The 19,558-nt window shown below is 38.8% G+C and overlaps 1 protein-coding gene and 1 long non-coding RNA gene across 6 annotated transcripts in view; one reads left to right on the top strand and one right to left on the bottom strand.

Annotated features, from left to right (window-relative positions):
- LOC134371100 (uncharacterized) overlaps nucleotides 1–8,222 on the top strand; it is a 38,053-nt gene extending 29,831 nt beyond the window's left edge. The window contains exons 3-4 of one of the 2 annotated variants that reach the window (XR_010022698.1): nucleotides 6,534–6,624; nucleotides 8,094–8,222. This is a non-coding gene — a long non-coding RNA (uncharacterized LOC134371100). Of the gene's footprint in view, nucleotides 1–6,533; nucleotides 6,625–7,487; nucleotides 7,815–8,093 lie in introns of those variants that run through there. The other variant, XR_010022699.1, reaches the window with a different exon arrangement.
- Nucleotides 1–18,186, bottom strand: part of ZNF131 (zinc finger protein 131) — a 38,677-nt gene extending 20,491 nt beyond the window's left edge. For 2 of the 4 annotated variants that reach the window (XM_063088109.1, XM_063088112.1), the window contains exons 1-4: nucleotides 17,918–18,186; nucleotides 16,847–16,985; nucleotides 15,624–15,725; nucleotides 3,265–3,409 (exon numbers count right to left, since the gene is read on the bottom strand). In XM_063088109.1, coding sequence (XP_062944179.1) covers nucleotides 3,265–3,409; nucleotides 15,624–15,725; nucleotides 16,847–16,970 — 371 coding nt within the window. In that variant the 5' untranslated portion in view covers nucleotides 16,971–16,985; nucleotides 17,918–18,186. Of the gene's footprint in view, nucleotides 1–3,264; nucleotides 3,410–15,623; nucleotides 15,726–16,846; nucleotides 16,986–17,203; nucleotides 17,405–17,503; nucleotides 17,633–17,917 lie in introns of those variants that run through there. The other 2 variants (XM_063088111.1, XM_063088110.1) reach the window with 2 other exon arrangements.
- Nucleotides 18,187–19,558: the final 1,372 nt, after the last annotated feature.

Below are 19,558 nucleotides of genomic sequence, written 5' to 3'. Positions count from 1 at the left end.
CACCAAGGCCATGGGTTCAGATCCCTATATAGGGATGGCCGGTTTGCTCACTTGGGAGAGCATGGTGCTGACAACACCAAGTCAAGGGTTGAGATCCCTTACCGGTTATCTTTAAAATAATAATAATAATAAATAAATAATAAAATAATAATAATAATAAATAAATAATAATTTTTTAAAAAAAGGAAAATAGAAAAATAATATGATTATTGCTTTAATGGACAATGTAAAAGATAAAATAAAAATAAAGAATTATAGAAGTACCTAAGTCAACCTGCTTGGAGCAGTTAGGCTAAGCTTCAGATAACAGGTGGCTGGCTTTTGACTGATATAAGAAAGGAGTAAAATTCTGCCAGTGAACAAGCAGGGAAAAAGCATTCCAAGCAAAGAATAAAGCACATGCATAATAATGTTACTGATATGTGGCAGGCACCATCTTAAGCACTTTACACATACTAAATCATTAAAAGGTAGATCTAAAACAGAATAAAAATATGGGTGGACTACCCCTTGTCTGAAATGCCTGGGACCAAAAGTGTTTTGGATTTTGGGTTATTTGCAGAATACGTAACAGTTGAGCATCCCTAATCTGAATATCTGAAATCTGAACTGCTCCGAAATCTGAAACTTTTTCAGCACCAACATGATGCTCAAAGAAAATACTCACTGCAGTATTTTTGATATCTGGATTAGGGATGCTCAACCTACATCTGGAAATTTGATTGGACTTAGAGCTCACTCTTTGTATAGCCCAAACTGGAGGCATCTGTAAAAACAATCAACAGCAATTGCTTATTACTGCAGCTACCGAGGTGGTATTATCAGTTGGAGCTACCGAGAAGCTGACCAAAAACGTAAAGAAAAAAACTGGTGAACGAGATGTCCATGGGAGCTTTGAAAAGCTCTGACGTATTCCAGGTTATCTAGAAGGCCACACACATGTGCTATGCCCAGGAAAAGATCATAGAAGGCCCAAAGCTTTCACCTGTTTTCCAACCTTGAGGTTCTGTGAATGCAGGAAGTAAACACTAAGGAAGAACTGTAAACTGACAAAACACTGATGGTGTGTTCCAATATAGAGAGTTGCCCAACAAAGGTGTAAGAACTTACTGGGTTCAAGGCATTTAAGGAAATCTCTGTCCAATCATGAACTGACCAGTAAGCTAACTGAGCAGAGACTTCAATGGCTAAAACAAATAGGAATAACAAACTGTGGCAGGGGGAGCCTGGGGGTGGGGGTTCCTAACTACCAGCGTTGGCATATTATTTAACAAAAATCTTAGCACATGCAATGAAACAGTACGTATAGCTCATTTACAGGAAAAAGTCAATAGAAATGCCTGCAGAAGCCCAGGCATTGTATTATTATAAACAGCCACTGTGTAATACTGCTTTCTTCCTGCTTTCAAAGGAACTCTTCAGAGCACACTGCATGACTATCTGGTTCAAGAAACAATTCAATTTGTTCCTGTATTTATACTGAAAATCACTGCTGGTTGCAATATAGGGATCCCACTCTTATAATAATAAGTCTTCTAAAAGGATTCTACAGGCCTACGAAAACAATTGTATTGTCATTTTTACCTTCATCTCCTAACGACTATAAACGTGAATGCAATTAAATGTCTCCCAAATCCAATGTAGGCAGTGGTTACAGAATGTACATTTCATTGTTCTACTGCCAAGAACTTTCTCCATAGTGAGATACTACTCACTACCATGAGCAGCAAAAGGGGCCACACACATTTTTTTCAGAAGGTTCTCTCTCATGCAAGATTTAACCACAAATCTGATACTGCCCCATCCAAATATATTCCCCTTGGTCTGCCTTCATTTTGAGAAGGGATTGCCTGATCAAGTATATACTCAGCACACTCTACTATTTTGCTACCCATGTCAAGCTCTCTCTGCAGGAGAGTACTGATCTGGTGTGCGTTTTGTTTTGTTTTTACTGATCTGGTTTTGACTGACATGACCGCATCCATCTACATCTATCCATTCACAAAGGTTTACTGAACACCTGCTATATGCTAGGTATCAGAGAATATATAAACACCAAGCTCTTGTTGGAAAAGTTTAATCTTGAATTGTCAAACTAATTAAAAGAAATAGTATTTACGTATGATTACAGCTAAATTATTTCTTAGAGTTATCTTAAATTTTATCTTTTGACTTTTAAAGCACACCAATAGTACAGAACTTTGCTCCCATGTGAAACTAATTTTACCAATCTTTTCTTTGGTGTCACACCAATGGACTGTATTGAGGGTCATCAAAAAAACAAACAGTATCAGGAGACAGTAACAGTAGTTCACATATAGAGTACTATGTGCCAGGCACCATGTTTAAGCACTTTGTATGCATTAATTCACTTAACCTCACAAATAATCCTATGTAGAAAGCACTATTATTACCCCTGTTTGATAGATAAGGATAATGAGCAGACAGGAGGTTGAGTAACTTCATTAAGGCCACATAGTAGTAGTTAGAATATTAACCCAGGAAGACTGACTGTGGAGCTCTTGTTCTTAAGTCTTTAAATTACATTGCTACTATTCATTATGTAAGTATGTCAAGGTGTTTACTCATTATATCCTTTAATGTTTTCTTAATATCACCTATGAGAAATTTTGTGTTTTAATACCAGAAATGGTACCTTAGCAATTGATTTGTTCTCCTAACAATGAGTAATATAATTGAATACTTTTTTTCTTTTTCTTTGCACTAGGTGCACTTCAGAACTCAGAGCTAGATTTAGCTCATCTAGCAAGTATATACACTTAAAGAGAATGCATTTTGGCCATATTTCTAACTTGACTATCTATCTCCTTACCCCAACCTGCCCTATTTATCTTCACCTATTTCCTTACTAATTTTCAATCAGTACTATGTTAATTCTTTGCAAGCCAAACCCTTTGTAGAGTAAGGACTGGTACAAATAACTAACAAGTAGAATCCAACAAAACAGTTTACAGGGACCCGGAGGACTCCTTAAAGAGCTGCCTAGATCTCCTTATTAGATAGCAGACCAAAGAGACCACTTTATTTAACCTTAGCACTGCTTTTAACGCAAGAACAAGAAAGCAAATGCAAGTAAAAGAAGAATCAGTGCCCAGAAGAATTTTATAGATCCTTAAATACTCAATTTCGAAATGTCAGTTTTTTATGGCATGACACATACTATAAATTCTTGACTAACGGGGTAAACATGACTGACTAACAGAGTAAATATGACTATCTGCACCTCACTAAAAAAATAATTACCTGACTTCAAGGGCTTTGATGGCTTCTAGCATTTGTAGAAACTCTGCTGCTTTCCACACATCATTGGCTTCTTCTTCTCCTTGTATCATTAATTTCGCTGTATATGTGAACTCAATTAAATGACGAAAGGCCATTTTACTAACACCTGTAAAGAAGATGTGTATTAGCATGTATTCACAATGCTTCAAATCTTGTATTAAAAAAAAAAAAAAAAAAAAAAATAAGCCCAGTGCTTGGAACTTGATCAGTATTTGTCATTTTATAAAATTATTTCCTGGCAGAATTCTCATTAACAGAACAATAATTCTGGCAAATTACTTTAAGATCTTTCCTAAAGACTTCCAAAGGCTCTTAAAGAACAGAGAGATCTATCACTCAAACACATGAATTGGCTACGACATGTCAGACAAGCTACATTTCTTGCCAGGTAGATTACAGCTGTGTCAGCTCAAAATCAAAATCTTCAATGGCTTTCCACAACTTAGCAAATAAAAGTTCAGTACCTCTCTGCCTCTATTTCAAGGCCCTTCACATTATTTTTCAATAGAAAATACTTTTCCAAATTTTAAACATCAAACCCACACTGTATACTATTTCTCAAACAAACCCTGCACTTTCTAACAGCTTCCTTGCCTTTTATTAACACTTAGACTCCTTCTTGCATGCTTAACCACTTTATCTCTAGTCATAAAAGTCCTACCATCCTTTAAGGCCTAACTCTAATGCTACATCTTCAATGAAACCTTTAAGAACTAATGTGAGATCTACCCTCTTAATTCATTTTTATGTGTATAATACATTACTGTTCACTGTAAGTACAATGTTGTACAGCAGATCTCTAGTTTATTCATCTTGCTTGACTGAAACTTTATGCCCACTGATTAGTAACTGCCCATTTCCCCTACCCACAGCCCCTGGTAAACCCCATTCCACTTTGATTCTATGAATTTAACTATTTTAGATACTTCATATAAATGGAAACATGTAATATCTGTCTTTTCTGTGATTGGCTTATTTCACTTAACATGATCCCCTCAAGGTTCATCTACACTGTTGCATATGGCAGAATTCCCTTCTTTTTTAAAGGCTGAATAATATTCCATTGTATATACAGATTCTCCTTGACTTACAATGGGGTTACATCCTAATAAATACATCATAGGTTGAAAATATAAAACATGCATTTAATACATCTAACCTTCTTAATATCATAGCTTAGCCTAGCTTGCTTTAAAAATGCTCAGAACACTTACATTAGCCTACTGTTGGGCAAAATCATGTGGCAACACATACACTGTAGGGTATCAGCCATTTACCCTCATGACTGTGGCTGACTGGTAGCTGCAGCTTGCTGCCAGCTGCCCAGCATCAAGAGAGAGTATCATACCACATATTGCTAGTCCAGGAAAAGATCAAAATTTGAAGTACAGTTTCATTGAATTTGTACTGCTTTTATACCATCATAAATTCGAAAAATCCTAAGTCAAACCATCGTAAATGGGATACTGTCTATATATACATTTTCTTTATCCAGTCACCTGTCGAAGGACATCAAGGTTGTTTCCACATCTTGGCTACGTGTGTACAGTGCTGCAATGAACATAAGAGTGCTAATATTTCTTTGAGATTTTGATTTCAGTTCTTTTGGATAAGCCCAGAAATTAAATTCTTGGATCATATGGTATCTTCCACTTCAAATTTTTTGAGGAAACTCCATACTGTTTTTCATAGTAGCCACACCCATTCCCACCAGTGTGCAAGGGTTGCAATTTCTCTACATCCTCACTAACACTTATTTTTTATTTTTGATAATAGCCATTCTGACAGGTGTAAGGTATATCTCCTTGTGGTTTTGATTTGCATTTCCCTGATGACTAGTGACACTAAGCATTTTTTCATACACCTGCTGGCCATTTGTACATCTTTGGAGAAACATCTTCTCACGTTCTTAGCCCACTTTTTAATCGGGCAATTAATTTTTCTTACTGAGTTGTAAAAGTTAACCCCTTACCAAATATTTGGTTTGCAAATATCTTCTCCCGTTCCACAGGACACCTTTTCATTCTGTTGTTTCTGTTGCTATGCAGAAGCTTTTTAGTCTGATAAAATTTCACTTGTCTATTTTTTGTTGCCTGTGTTTTTTATGTCATATCCATGAAATCACTGGCAAAACCAATGTCGTGAAGCTTTCCCCCCATGTTTTCTTCTAGGAGGTTTACAGTTTCAGATCTTATGTTCAAGTCTTTAATCTATTAATCCATTTTGAGCTGATTTTTGCATACGGTAAAATAAGGGTCCAATTTCATTCCTGCACATGTGGACCTCCTGTTTTCCCAGTATAATTGGGTGGAGAGACTAACCTTTCCCTATTGTCTATTCTTGGCACTCTTGTCAAACATGAGCTGACTGTATATAAGTGGATTTCTTTCTTTCTTTTTTTTTTTTTTAAAGATGACCGATAAGGGGATCTTAACCCTTGACTTGGTGTTATCAGCACCATGCTCTCTCAAGTGAGCGAACCGGCCATCCCTATATAGGGATCTGAACCCGTGGCCTTGGTGTTGTCAGCACCACACTCTCCCGAGTGAGCCACGGGCCGGCCCTTAGGTGGATTTATTTCTAGGCTCTCTAATCTACTCCACTGGTCTATATGTCTGTCTCTATGCCAGTCCCATACTGTTGTGATTACTGTAGCTCTGTAACATATTTTGAAATCAGGAAGTGTGAATGCCTCAACTTTGTTCTTTCTTGTGGTTCCATACGAATTATAAAATTGCTTTTTCTATTTCTGTAAAAAATGCCACAGGGATTTTGAAAGGGATTGTACTGAGTCTGTGATTGCTTTGAGAAGTATGGACATTTTAATAATAATGAGTCTTCGAATTGTGACTATGAGATGTCTTTCCATTTGTCTCTTTAATTTTGTTCATTGATGTTTTGTACTTTTCAGTATACAAGTCTTTTACCTCCTTAGTTAAGTTTATTATATCCTAGGTATTTTATTATTTTTGGTGCTAATGTAAATGGGACTGTTTTCCTAATTTCCTTTTCAAATAGTTCATTGTTAGTGTATAAAAACACAATTGATTTTTGTATATTGATTTTGTATTCTGCAACTTTACTAAATTTGTTTATTAGTTCTAATAGTCTTTTATGGAATCTTTAGAGTTTTCTATATATAACATCATGTCATCTGCAAACAGAGACATTTCTTCTTTTCTGATTTGGATGCCTTTTAATTCTTTTTCTTCCCTAATTTCTCTGACAAGGACTTCCAGTACTATGTTTAACAGAAGTGAGAAGAGTGGGCATCCTTGTCTTGTTCCTGATCTTAGGAGGAAAAGGTTTCAGTTTTTCACTGTGAGTACCATGTCAGCTATGGGCTTTTAATATATGGCTTTTATTATTTTGAGGTAGAGTTTTTACCAAGAAATCGTGTTAAATTTTGTCAAAAGGTTTTCTTCATCTATCAAGAAGATCATGTGATTTTATCCTTTATTCTGTTAATATGGTATACCACAATAATTGATTTTTGTATGTTGAACAATCCTTTCATCCCAGGGATAACTCTCACTTGGTCATAATATATGACCCTTTTAAGGTACTGCTGAATTTGGTTTTCTAGTATTTTGTTGAGGATTTATTCATCGGGGATATTGGCCTAGTTTTCTTTTGGGGGGGTATCTTTGTGTTGTGCTTTGGTATCAGGGTAATGCCAACCTCATAAAATAAGTTTGGAAGTGTTCCTTCCTCTTCAATGTTTTTGGAAGAGTTTGAGAAAAACTGGTGTTATTTCTTCTTTAAATGTTTGGTTGAAATTAACATTGTAGCCATCTGGTCCTTTTCTTTGTTGGGAGGTTTGTGATAACTGATTCAATCTCCATAGTAGTTACAGGTCTGTTCAGACTTTCTATTTCCTCATGATTTAATAATGAAACCTTCTTTAACACTTCTCCCAGTCTCACCTCTGTATCTGTTCTGATAATAACAATTCATGGACACCTCTTGACTAAGTTACTTGAGGGAAATGATTTTTGATCTGTATACTCACCTCACAGTACCTAACAGTGCTTCTTAAAGTTCAGGCACACAAAGCAGTAATAAATAAATAAATAAATGCTAAAGTCACTTTCAAAATTAAGCTTCTGAGATTCCAACTTTACAAGTTTTGTGTTTAAAATGTAAAGTAACACTATGTAATAATATGTTTTTCTGCCCTTCAGTGTTATACAGAATTGTTTCAATCTGCTAATGCAAGGCTATGAGAAGCTATTAACAGGAAGAACAAAGAGAAAATTACTTTAAACACAGATTTTTAGACTAAGAAATGCCCAAGTCCAAACTGCACACAATATGTACAACTGCAAATCATAAGATATCTATGTTTTCCCCATCCGCTTTATACACTTGAATGTGGTCAGGACAATAGTGAAAATACTGGTAGAATAGCCACTTAAGTATTTAAAGCAGCACTCACTATTTATGTAACAAAAGAATACCATTCAGGGAGTTAGAACTTTCAAGTTTTAGTCCCAGCTTTTCCATTAACTATGTGATCTGGGGCAAGTCAAAACCTCTTAGCCTTACTAGACTCATCTTCAAAATGTATGAAAGCAATTTGAATATTGAGAAATACCATAAAATATACTGTAACATGACTGAGTTATAGTCTACCAGATAAGCAAACTAAAAATAACTGGATTCATCAAAAGCTGATTTTATTTGGTTCTTTAAATCTTTTTTCTACTTTGTTACTGTCTTTTGACCATGTTATTCTTTACTATATGAGCCCGAGGGAAAGACAATTAGATTTTACTGCCTTTTGATAGATCTACCAAACGACCCAGCTATCCCACTGTTGGGAATATACCCAGAGGAATGGAAATCATCAAGTCGAAGGTCTACCTGTTCCCCAATGTTCATCGCAGCACTTTTTACAATAGCCAAGAGTTGGAACCAGCCCAAATGTCCATCATCAGATGAGTGGATACGGAAAATGTGGTACATCTACACAATGGAATACTACTCAGCTATAAAAACGAATGAAATACTGCCATTTGCAACAACATGGATGGACCTTGAGAGAATTATATTAAGTGAAACAAGTCAGGCACAGAAAGAGAAATACCACATGTTCTCACTTATTGGTGGGAGCTAAAAATTAATATATAAATTCACACACACACACACACACACACACACACACACACACACACACACACACACACACACACACACAAAACCGGGGGGGGGGGGGAGAAGATATAACAACCACAAATACTTGAAGTTGATACGACAAGCAAACAGAAAGGACATTGTTGGGGGGGAAGGGGGGAGGGAGGAGGGAGGGAGGTTTTGGTGATGGGGAGCAATAATCAGCCACAATGTATATCGACAAAATAAAATTTTTAAAAAATAATAAATAAATAAATAAATAAATAAATAAATAAAAAAGATTTTACTGCCTTTTAGGAGTTTTGACCAGTAGTTTAAAAGGACAACAAAGACCTTCCCACAAACAATGTGTATGGTTAGAGAGCAGTGTTACAACACCAAGGTCAAGGGTGCAGATCCCCACACCAGCCACAGGAGGAAAAAAAATCGAAACAAATAAATGGGCTGGCCAGTTAGCTCAGTTGGTTAGATGCCACCTTAGTAACACCAAGGTCAAGCATTTGGATCTCTGTACCAGCCAGCTGCCAGAAATAAAAATCAAAATACAATGAAAACAATGGCAAACAAAAGCAAACTCTCAGTCTCTTTGGAAGATAGGGAAACAATTCACTTTTCTAAAACTAGTAAGTAAATTACGGGAAGGGTCAAGCATTTATCATATCTTTCCTATATGAATTATTCCTCAGGATAACCATAAATATCTGAGGAAGGAACATTTCTTGTCTATTGAAGTATCCCAGCTAGTAAGTAAAGAGAGAATAAAATAATTAGAATGTGTTATACTGCAAACCTCTATTGAAATAATGGATCTAGCAAATGATCATCAATGTCTGTTAACATCACAGAGAGACAGTTAGACATAATGGGCCTCCTGCAGTAAGAATATGTACCTCTAAGCCAAATCTAACCTGAGTGAGATCAAGCTTCATGATCCAACAACCAATCATTAGGAAATGCAGGGGACAGTGGAACATTTTTTTTTTTTTTTTAAAAAGATGACCAGTAAGGGGATCTTAACTCTAGGCTTGGTGTTGTCAGCACCATGCTCAGCCAGTGAGCCAACCGGCCATCCCTATACAGGATCCGAACCTATGGCCTTGGTGTTATCAGCACCTCACTCTCCCGAATGAGCTACAGGCTGGGCCATGGAACATGTTAAATGACACTATTGGGCTGGAGCCAGCAAATCCAGATCTTGGGAAACTTTATGGGGTAAAAATTAGATGAATGGAAAACCTATACATTAAAAGAAATAAGAGACAGCTAACGTAGCAACCAATGCAACAAGCAGAACTTGTCTGCATCCTGATGTAAACAAATCAATTGTAAGAAAGAAAGAAGGAGGGGGACACAACTGGAAAAATTTAAACATGCACAGCATTTGATTATATTAAGCAATTATTACTGATTTTCAAAATGTGATTATATACTGCAATTACATCTTTTAAAGGAGTTCTTACCTTTTGAGACACACACTGAAATATATATAGATGAATGCTACGATACTGGGATTTACTCAAAACAATCCAGGGGTAAGGCAGAAAGTGGGTGGGGTGTACAAATAAGATTGGCCATGACTTATTGACTGCTGTAGCCAGACTTACTGTATACGTATTAAATTTTTCATAGTAAAAAGTTAAAAAAAACCCCAAAAAACAATTATCATTAAAAAAAATCCCACATTGACATAAACCACTAATATGCTGTAATGAAACTGTTTGTGTTTAGAAATAAATGTTCGTCTTTTGAATTTCCTAAAAAATAAAAAGTGTGTACATGTTTTCCAAAGTGGAATGATATTTTCATTTTTAATCTAATACACACATATAATGCTTACTATAAATCAGGCGCAGCTCTAAATACTTCACAAGTATTAATTCATTTAATCTCATAACAACTCTATGTAGTTATCCAACCGGTAAGACTAGGATTAAACCCAGATGCCCTGACTCCTAAACCTACAATAAAGATTTTTAAATATGATAACAGGATAAAGATTTTGACCTTTTCCTTCCTGCTTGGAAAAGTTTGAATATCCATGGTCTCATTTATTACAGGTCCATGTTTGAATATCCATGGTCACATTCACTACAGGTCCATAATCTCTTATTCATAATTCTAAAGTCCCCCAAATCTCTCTGTTTCCCATCTACTCTCATCCTGAGCACTTGGGTTATTTTCTGGTGGTAGAATAGGTGAATTACTGTTTATTCTCCCAATGTACATCTTGACTTATTAATATTTTTATCAGAAAGGCTTTGCTGAACCTTGGGGGAAGGGAAACTCATATGTTAGGAATTTACACTATTTTACCTAGAAAATTTTAGTATCACCAAGAATCTCAAATATATTAGGATTATAGTACCCTTCCTGTGCTTTCTTGGACAGGTCCAAATAGCCTATTAACAATTTCTGAAGAGATCTTCTATTAGGAACAAACTCTACATGCATGTAACGTTAACATAGAATCTGTCAAAAAATGTGACATAACTTGGAGAATTAGAGCATCAGCCCCTTGAAAAGTGGCCTAAAGATATTTTTCTCATTTAACAACCTGGACTATTAACATTCAGGAAAACAAAATTTGTTTGAAGTTAGGAAAAGACATTTATCAAAGAAAAAAAAGAACTACTGACCTGACTAATTAGCTAACAACCAAACTGATAACACCTGCCCAGGTAAATGATTTGGTCGTAGATGATGTACAGTTGTGAAAATATTTTATTCTCCATCATAACTAGTTTGGTAACTTACAAATCTCAGGAGTTAAGATATTCTCATCAATCTCTACTCCTTTCCTAATAGAAGTATGCAGAAGAATATAATTTTTCTAAGGGAGTATCTAAGGAAAATGTTACTATGAACACCTTACCCTAAGTCTTCTCCCTGACAGCAATGCTTAGAAAGAAGCAAAAGAGATAAAAAAAAATTTTTAGAAAGAATAATAATAAAAATAAAAAAAATAAAAAATAAAAGATAAAAAATAAAAATAAAAAAATAAAAAGAAATATTTGTGGGGAAAAAAAAAAAAAAAGAAAGAAGCAAAAGAGGGCAGCATTCTGGCATTTCTCTAGTCTTAGGGAATTCCCCCAATAGTCCTGGTTGTTAAATGAGAAAATATCTTTAGGCCACTTTTCAAGGGGCTGATGCTCTAATTCTCCAAGTTATATCACGTTTTTTTGACAGTAGTAGAAAACTACTCAGAAAGCTGAACATGTACTTGGATGTTCTGTCCTTGATAGCAGGGGCTAAAACTTCTAGACAGGAAGGTAGAGTTGCTATTAGAGAGAAACTAGGTGCTTATAGATCTGTGGTTTTAGGAGAAGTAGAAAAAGAATGAATTTAGAAAACTGGAAGCTGAAGTTAGAAGGCTGTGTGTCCTGAACAAGGAAATAAATGAGTGAAGATTTTACATGGTATGAATCCAAGTCACAAACCTAAGCTAGGACACAACTGGCTTTGAAGGCAACAATTTTGATTTGAAGCCAAAGGTGAACCTGTGGTTCTAATTAAAGGTAATTTACTTTACCAGGGACCCAGAAAACAGGAGAGAGCTAGCTCTTGCATCTAATGAGTTTATACTCAAAGAGCATATTACAATTTAAGCATCTTTAACATACCTGTTATTTGCTTTTACAAAATCCTATACGGCAGAGGTCCTCAACACTGACTGTACACTGTAATAATCATCCTAATGCAGTGCTGCTCAAACTTTACTGTGCACAGCAATCATTTGGGGACCTTCTTCTGATTCAGTAGGTCAGGGTGCAACCTGAATTTAAATTTCTAGCAAGCTCCCAGATGATCTCCATGTATCACTAGTCCTCAGACCACACCTTGAATAGCTAGGACCTAGATAACTTTTAAATACAGATGCCTGGATCCCACTCCTGAAAGACTTATTTAATTGATCTAGAGATAAAGCCTGGGTGCTGGTATTCGTAAAAGCTTCCTTGATGTTTCTAGTGCACAGTTAATGTGCACTGCTACAAGTCATTATTCATATTTTACAGATAGGAGGGTTTTCTATTTCTAGCTAAGATGAAGAAAGCACACTCCACCCTTTCTTGTCCATTGATTATAAATAAAAATCCTGAAGAGAATACATAAAGCAAATGTACAGGACTCTGAAAAGTAAACAGATGCAAGCAGATTGGGGAGAGAAATCAAAACTCAAACAGCAGTGTGTTTCCTGGTTTTTATTTTTCCTCACATATCCAAGCTTAGACTTGAAGACAGCCCAAATCCTCCATCTGAGCAGTGGACAGAGACAGAAAAAAAGATCCAAGAGAAACTCTTCATGGCTAGAGAACCAGGAAAAGGGATAGTGGGGGGCAGTGGGAAATTCTTCTCTCTCAGCTCAGCCTTAAGAAAAGCCCCAGTTCTGAGGCTGCACGCCTGTGGCTAGTGGCTGCCACCTAAGTTCTAAGAGAAAGTTCTTGTCTCTGACAAAGGAACTAAGAAAGAGACTATGATCTGAAGAGTATGGAGAGAATTCCTGTTGTTGTTTTTTTCCTCATGACTTTGTCCAAGAAATGGATCCCTCTGTGGGAAGTGTACAATAGCACAGAGAGGATAAAACTCTAGTTTTCTAGTCAGAGAACCATGAAATGGAGCTCCTGGGAGCTCAAGTGCAGAGGAAATCATGGAGAAGAGGGAACTGGAGAAAGGTGCTCTAACTCCATATATGTGATCTTGAGCTTACCACCAAGCTGCACATGTGTGGAGCTGATCCAAGGCAGTATAGAAGACTTTGAGAACTGCACTATGGCAGGGAGTACCACCCTGGTCCCAGGGCAGCACACCTGGGGCCTGGACAGCGCTTACAAAGCTTTTGAAAACAAAATTAGAATTGGATTCAAAGCCCACAGAGGGCAGTCAGAACTTAAACAGGTTGACTGCCTGCTAAAACAAAACCAAAATCAAAACAAAACAAAAGCATTCTCCAGAGAATTTTAACAGCACCCAGTCTCGTAACATAATATTCAAAATGTCCATGACATATAATCCAAAATAATTTGACATTTTAAAGATGGAAAAAAAAAGGAAGTTAAAATGTCCAAGGTCACAGAACCGACAAACAGTAAAGCCAAGACTAAAACTCAGGTTTTCTAATTATATGCCCATGGCTTTCTCTATAGCCAGGTGATCCTGCTATACAGTACAGTAATCCCAAAGTTAAGTACTTAAGAAGACACTGAACCAAATGATTCTTTATACCCGAATCTGGCCAAATAAAATGAAGTGTTTTCCATTTTACTTTCTTATCTGTCTATAATTTAAATACTGAAGGCTTGTGTGTGCTATACTACAATGGACAGAGCAGGTCGGAAATATTGAGAGGTACAAGAGAAAAGCCCAAGGTGATTAGTCTTCAGAAGAGAAGACCCTACTTCTCCAGGTAGTTAGTGCTGCTTGCTCCATCAGCTATGAACATTCCAGCTTGGGCCACTTATTTTTTAAGATTCTGCTTAGAAGTGAACTCCTCTGAAATTTTTTTTAAGGTAGACTAATACATCACCCATTCTCCCTCAGTGACACTACTCCACAGTAACAGTCTCTAAAACTTTTTGCACTTCTTTCTTTACCTGTTTCTTACCCACTGTAAGTTCGAGTTCTTTAAGAAATGTCTTATCCATCAATTTTTCATCTCGTGGGTCTAGCACAGTACATGGTATATAACAGATATTCAATATAATAAACAGTCCCCATTTATTAAGCTTTGACAATGCACCAAACACTGTGCCAGGCACTCTGCATATGTTATTCAATTGATCATTAAAAGCCTATTAACCCACTTTTCAGATGAAAAAACAAACATGCAACTGAGGTAAAGTAACCTGCCTGGGATCACACATTTAGTAAGCCTCAGGTGAATGAATTAATAGAGTCTTGCCTTGTGGTAGAAACCAATACCATCTAGGCAGCTAGATTCTCACTTTAGTAAGTTTTGTGGATTTCCATTATGTCTGTGCTCTATCACAGATAACCAAAAGTTAATCTAATAACATAATTATCTTTCAATAAAGCTGTTTTTTTAAAAAGAGTTAATCCAGCTGCACATATATTAGCTGTAATGCTAAACTGGAATATGCCAAAATAAAAGGATATTCTTAACTCTTTGTTTTCTTTACTCCCCTAGGCATCAACGTTTTCCAAGGGAATAGAGTTTCTAGGTAACACATTCATAACAAAGAATACGTACACAGTGAAAGAAATACAAAACCAAACCCTGAGAACCTTGAAAGAAGTGAAAATTCTGTATTTATATAGGCAAACATATTTACTTCCTACTGTTCTGGATTTTGATTGATGGTGTTGGGGGAGGTATCATATTAGCAGAAGACAAAAGCATGGTAATTAGTAACACAAACTGAATCCCTTGCTAGCTGGGTAACCTTGGGCAAGTAACCTTTGGAGTCTGTTCCCTGATGTGTGAATTGGAAATAATGCCACTTACTTTTCAACAGATTGCTATAAGTTTCAGATAATACACATAAACTACACAGCACAATGCCTGGTACTTAGCAGGCTATTACTAAAAAAAACTCAAGCAAGTACAAAAATCACTTTTTGTCTCAAGGCAATACCTAGTCGATGATCCTTCCCAGACATTCTATAGCCACTAGAATTTCCTCTGAATGCTACTTCAGTTCATCTTTCCTAGCCTTTTCCACATTACGGCAGCCCGCTTCACACTGCATGTCATCTGTACCTCTACTAGTACATCACTACTTTTGCTAGTACAGAAGCCTCTGCTGTAACCTGCAGCATCCCTAAGAGTCTGAAGCATAAGCCCACTGAACAAAGATGGTAATTCACTTCTAATATGAGGGGGTCTTCGAACTGTTCACGAAAAGATTCGTAGTATCTTTTAATTCCATTTTCCAGGAACTTTTTGAAGTCCCCTTGTACATGTTTCCAAAAGACAGTGACGACTGGTTTCAGCACTGGAAAAGGCTCCTTTTAGAGATAAACTAAACTCTTATCCAAGAGTTTTTCCTGGCAGATCATTCTACCAAGCTCTTTACTAAAGGAAGAATTCTCAGGTGTCAAAAGAACCATTTATGATCACCTAGCAGGAACTACTGACCCCTATTTCCCATGGTGTTTTGATAATTAACTATCTAAAACTTCTTTACCAATTATGTTTGCTAAGTATTATATTTAAAACAAGCATTTACCTTCTATCTCCACCAAAGGTTCCTGAGTAAACTCCTGAAAGAATTTGTAGAAGAACTTACTGCAAGCAGCCAAAACAGCCTTGTGGGCCTTAAAATGGTGTCCTGGGGGGGAAAAAATAATCATACATATGCACAAAAATCAAATGGAAAACTATAGGCTGGAAAACTATAGATAAAGTAAATAGATCTTTTTCATAATTATATAACTATATGAATTATTGAACTAATGTCAAAATATTCTTGGCAGCTATCTTGGCAAATTTTAATCTCAATTAGAACAAAGCCAAATCTTTACTTCAAAGATCTTATTAAGTCAGTTTTATAAAGGCCAGTTTACACTGGGTAAGGAGCCTCTCACCACTTACCATTACTTTCAATTAAATAGTGAGAGGCATACCCTGCTCAGTTCAAACTGCTAAATATAAAGACAACCCAAAAGGTCATACGTCATTTGGAAAGTGAGGAGAAAAACCCATAGGGTAAGCACAAAGATGGATGTGTCTGCTATGGGAAACATTTTAACATGCACAATGTTTAGAAGTTCAATATATGGTAGACATATAATACAAGGATACTTCAAAAAGCTCGTGGAAAAATAAAAAATAATACGAATCTTTCCATAAACTTTTTGAAGACCCCTCGTCAAAGAGAGCTTGAGAACCCTATTTTCACTAAACAGAAAAGATACCCAAAGTGAGTGTGCCTCCATTATCATGACAACTCCCAAGATTGGTAAAGACCCCATTTTATTTTGGGGATTCCCAAAGTGGGTACAGGTGCTGCAAAGGAATCTCTCTCTCATTCCAAGACCATTTGGGAAACTAGAAAAGAATCAACACTTCCCAAATGACTCCTGTGTGGAACTCCTCAAAGTGGCTTACCAACAGAAGGCTATTAACCAAACATTTCGAGACATCCTCCCTTTTCCCAACGCCATCATCTTGCAGTCAAGTGTGCCATGAGATAAGTTCAAGAGGCTGCAAGAAGTTACAATGCAATGAACACTAGACTATGTGGGAAGTATGACTGGCCAACCAGCCTTCTGCAGCGTGGTCTATGTGACACTGACAAGTGCCCTCCGGTCCCAGTTCACACCCTCTGCAGACTTTGGTAGGGAGCCCATAGAGTAAGTTTAAAAAAAAAAAAAAAAAAAAAAAGGCGGGTGGCGGAAGAGGAGAGAACTTAAGCTACAAATTCGCTCCTCTGCCCACTGCCCTACCCACCGTCGACAATCAAGGTGATGTCAGTAAACCGGTCCTGTTCTCTCTGTTCATTCAATCGGTCCAGGATCATTTTATGATGTTCAGGGAACTCCTGAAGGCATTCCATCGTTTCTTCGGCCTCCATGGCCCTCGGGTTGCTCTACAAAAGAGGAGCATGATAATGTACACCCATGAGCTTGGGCTGAAGAACAAAACCCCTAAAGCATAAAACAACAAAAAACCAAAACCCCACCAACGTGAAAAGAAGGGGGGAGGGTGAGGCAAGAGGAGAGGAAGGCGAGGGAAGAAAGAAAGGCGAGCCGAGCGGCCACCGCGCATTAGGGGCCGGAGCCGTGGCCGCGGGACTCCAAGCCTGACCTAATTGGAGTCGGGAGACGCGAGCTGGAGCGGGGTGGGCACAGCGCCGGAGGCTCCGGGCCTCGGGGCGCACAAGTCCGGCAAGGGAGAAGACCCGACAGCAGCGACGGCCCTCTAACGGCCTGCCAAGCCCTTCCGCTCGGCCCGGGCTCCCGCCTCCCCAAGACCCGGTCCGGCCCGCGGCCCACAACGACTCCCAGGTCGCCTCTCCCTCCCCCGCCCTCCCTCTTTTCCCCCGCCCCAACCGGCCCGGCTCTCACTCAGGGAAGGAGGAGCGGCCCGGGCCTGCGCGTCACTTACGTCGACGTACTGCGTCACCGCGTCGGGCTCTGGATGACGCAGACGCCTTCCAAGCGCCGACTAAGGAGAGGTCGGGCCACGCCCCTACCCGCTCCCCTCAGCAGATGGGCGGAGCCTACCGAGGAGAATCTGGCGCTCACAGACAGAAAATAGGGTAAATAGGGCTGCGGTGGTGCTTGGTCTGTGCAGGGCCTGGCTGTGCCTGTGTAGGGCCTAACTGTGCCGAGAGCAAGGAACCAAACCGCCGCCCTTCCACTCCTACCCTCCCCCGCCCGAACCCACGTGCCGTAGATCCCTACCCAGAGCGCAGACTACGTTGCCTAACCGCTCCCGATGCACTTATATTCCGCGGCTCCTCTAGCCACGCCCCCAGCCCGCCCACCTTCTTCCAGGACCTAGGTCGGCCCGCCTTACCTAGCTCGTGGTCCGCCCTCTTTCCTCTCTGTCCCTCAAAGCCTCGCCTTCCGTGCTGTTTCTTTCCAGGGCGTGATTCGCCCCAGGCCTTTCCCTACCCCTAAGCTGCGGCTCGCCCTCCATTTTTCCTGCGAGAGCCAGGACGCTCCCTCCGCTCGGGTCCAGCTGGTGCACGTGCGCTCGGTCGGATACCCTGGCGGCCGCGGCGCGAGCCGCGCCAGCCACGGGCGCGAGCACGTTCGGGCCACCAGGGATCTTCCTTCCCAGTGCCCGCCCTCGCCGCGTATGGCTCGCAGCACGTGCTCGCTAGGCTCAGGACCTGGATGGATTTGCAGTTATTTACACATGGTGCTCTTACTACAGCTCCCCCGCCCTTTAAAGAGGCCGGTGACCCACAGTCAGCCGCACGTGACTGGCTCGTTCATTCATCCAAAGAAAGACTTTTTGAGGATATTGCAGTGGTTGAGATTCACTTATTCTTTTCTCTCAGAGTTTGAGAATGGGGATTAGGAAGGAATTCAGATAAGTATTGAGTCAGTGCTGTGCTAGGCATTATTTAAGGGATTGGGAAATCTTAGCAGTGAACGGGGTACATGTCGTCTCTGCCTTCCGAATCTTAGTCTGGTAGAATAGGTAGACATTTTGTATAGTAATTGCCTAGGTGCTAACTGCTGGGTGTTACATGTGAGGGACAAAATGATCTAGGGGTCAAGAAGAGCCAGTGACCTGTATGAAGCCATACGAAGTCCACGTGTGCACATCCAGAGGCACCAAGATGATAGCATTCGGGGAGTTGAAAGAAACTTGCTGGGCCAGACCCACGAGGGCCTTGTAAACTGTGTTAAAGATGTTAGATTTTCTTATTATTGCGAGGGGAAGCCTTGAAGGTCGAGCAGGGTGTTGATCTGGTAAGATTTACTTTTTAAAGAGATAATTCTAGCCCAATATGGAGAATGGATTAAATGGGAAAAGCTGCAAGGAGTAGAGACCAGTAGGGAGGCTGTTAGTAAAGTAGATAAAACCATGGTGGCAGATGAGATTAGAGAGCTAGATGGGATCTAGAGATAGAATCAACATTGGCTGTAATGCATGTCACAGATACTAAATTGCCGGATATATTCATGACAAGGGAGAAGGAACAGTAAAGGGTCGCTCCTAGATTTCTAGCTTGAGCCAGTAGATTGTTGGTACCATTTACCAAAATAGGGAATACAACTGGTTGAGATGGGAGGATGGGGATGAAAGGGATAATTTGAAGAAGACAGCTAAGTGGAGATGATTTCAAAGGGCACTTGTTCCTCTATATAGCTTAGGAATGAAAGCTAACCTTAGGGATAGAGTTTTGGAAATTTGCATCATAAAGTGAATATTGAAGCCATGGGAGTAGATGAGATTATTTAAGGAAAATCTGCAAGACTGATAAACTAGCAGCAGCTTGTAGGTTGAATTAGTCTGCTTCTTTTTTTTTTTATCATCATCATCATCATTATTATTATTCATACAATATTTTTTAAGATGATGCAATTGCACATAAAAACAAGCTTTTTGGAAATTCCAGTTTAAAGGGCTGCTTTCCTACACATTGTGGTTGAACCAAATGGAGAACACCTGTCTATCTGGGATTTGAGCTATCCAGTTCAC

The sequence above is a fragment of the Cynocephalus volans genome, chromosome 2, assembly GCF_027409185.1.
Source record: "Cynocephalus volans isolate mCynVol1 chromosome 2, mCynVol1.pri, whole genome shotgun sequence".
Classification (NCBI taxonomy): domain Eukaryota; kingdom Metazoa; phylum Chordata; class Mammalia; order Dermoptera; family Cynocephalidae; genus Cynocephalus; species Cynocephalus volans.
Note: the sequence above shows the minus strand (reverse complement) of the source record. Positions and strands in the feature narration are given on the sequence as shown.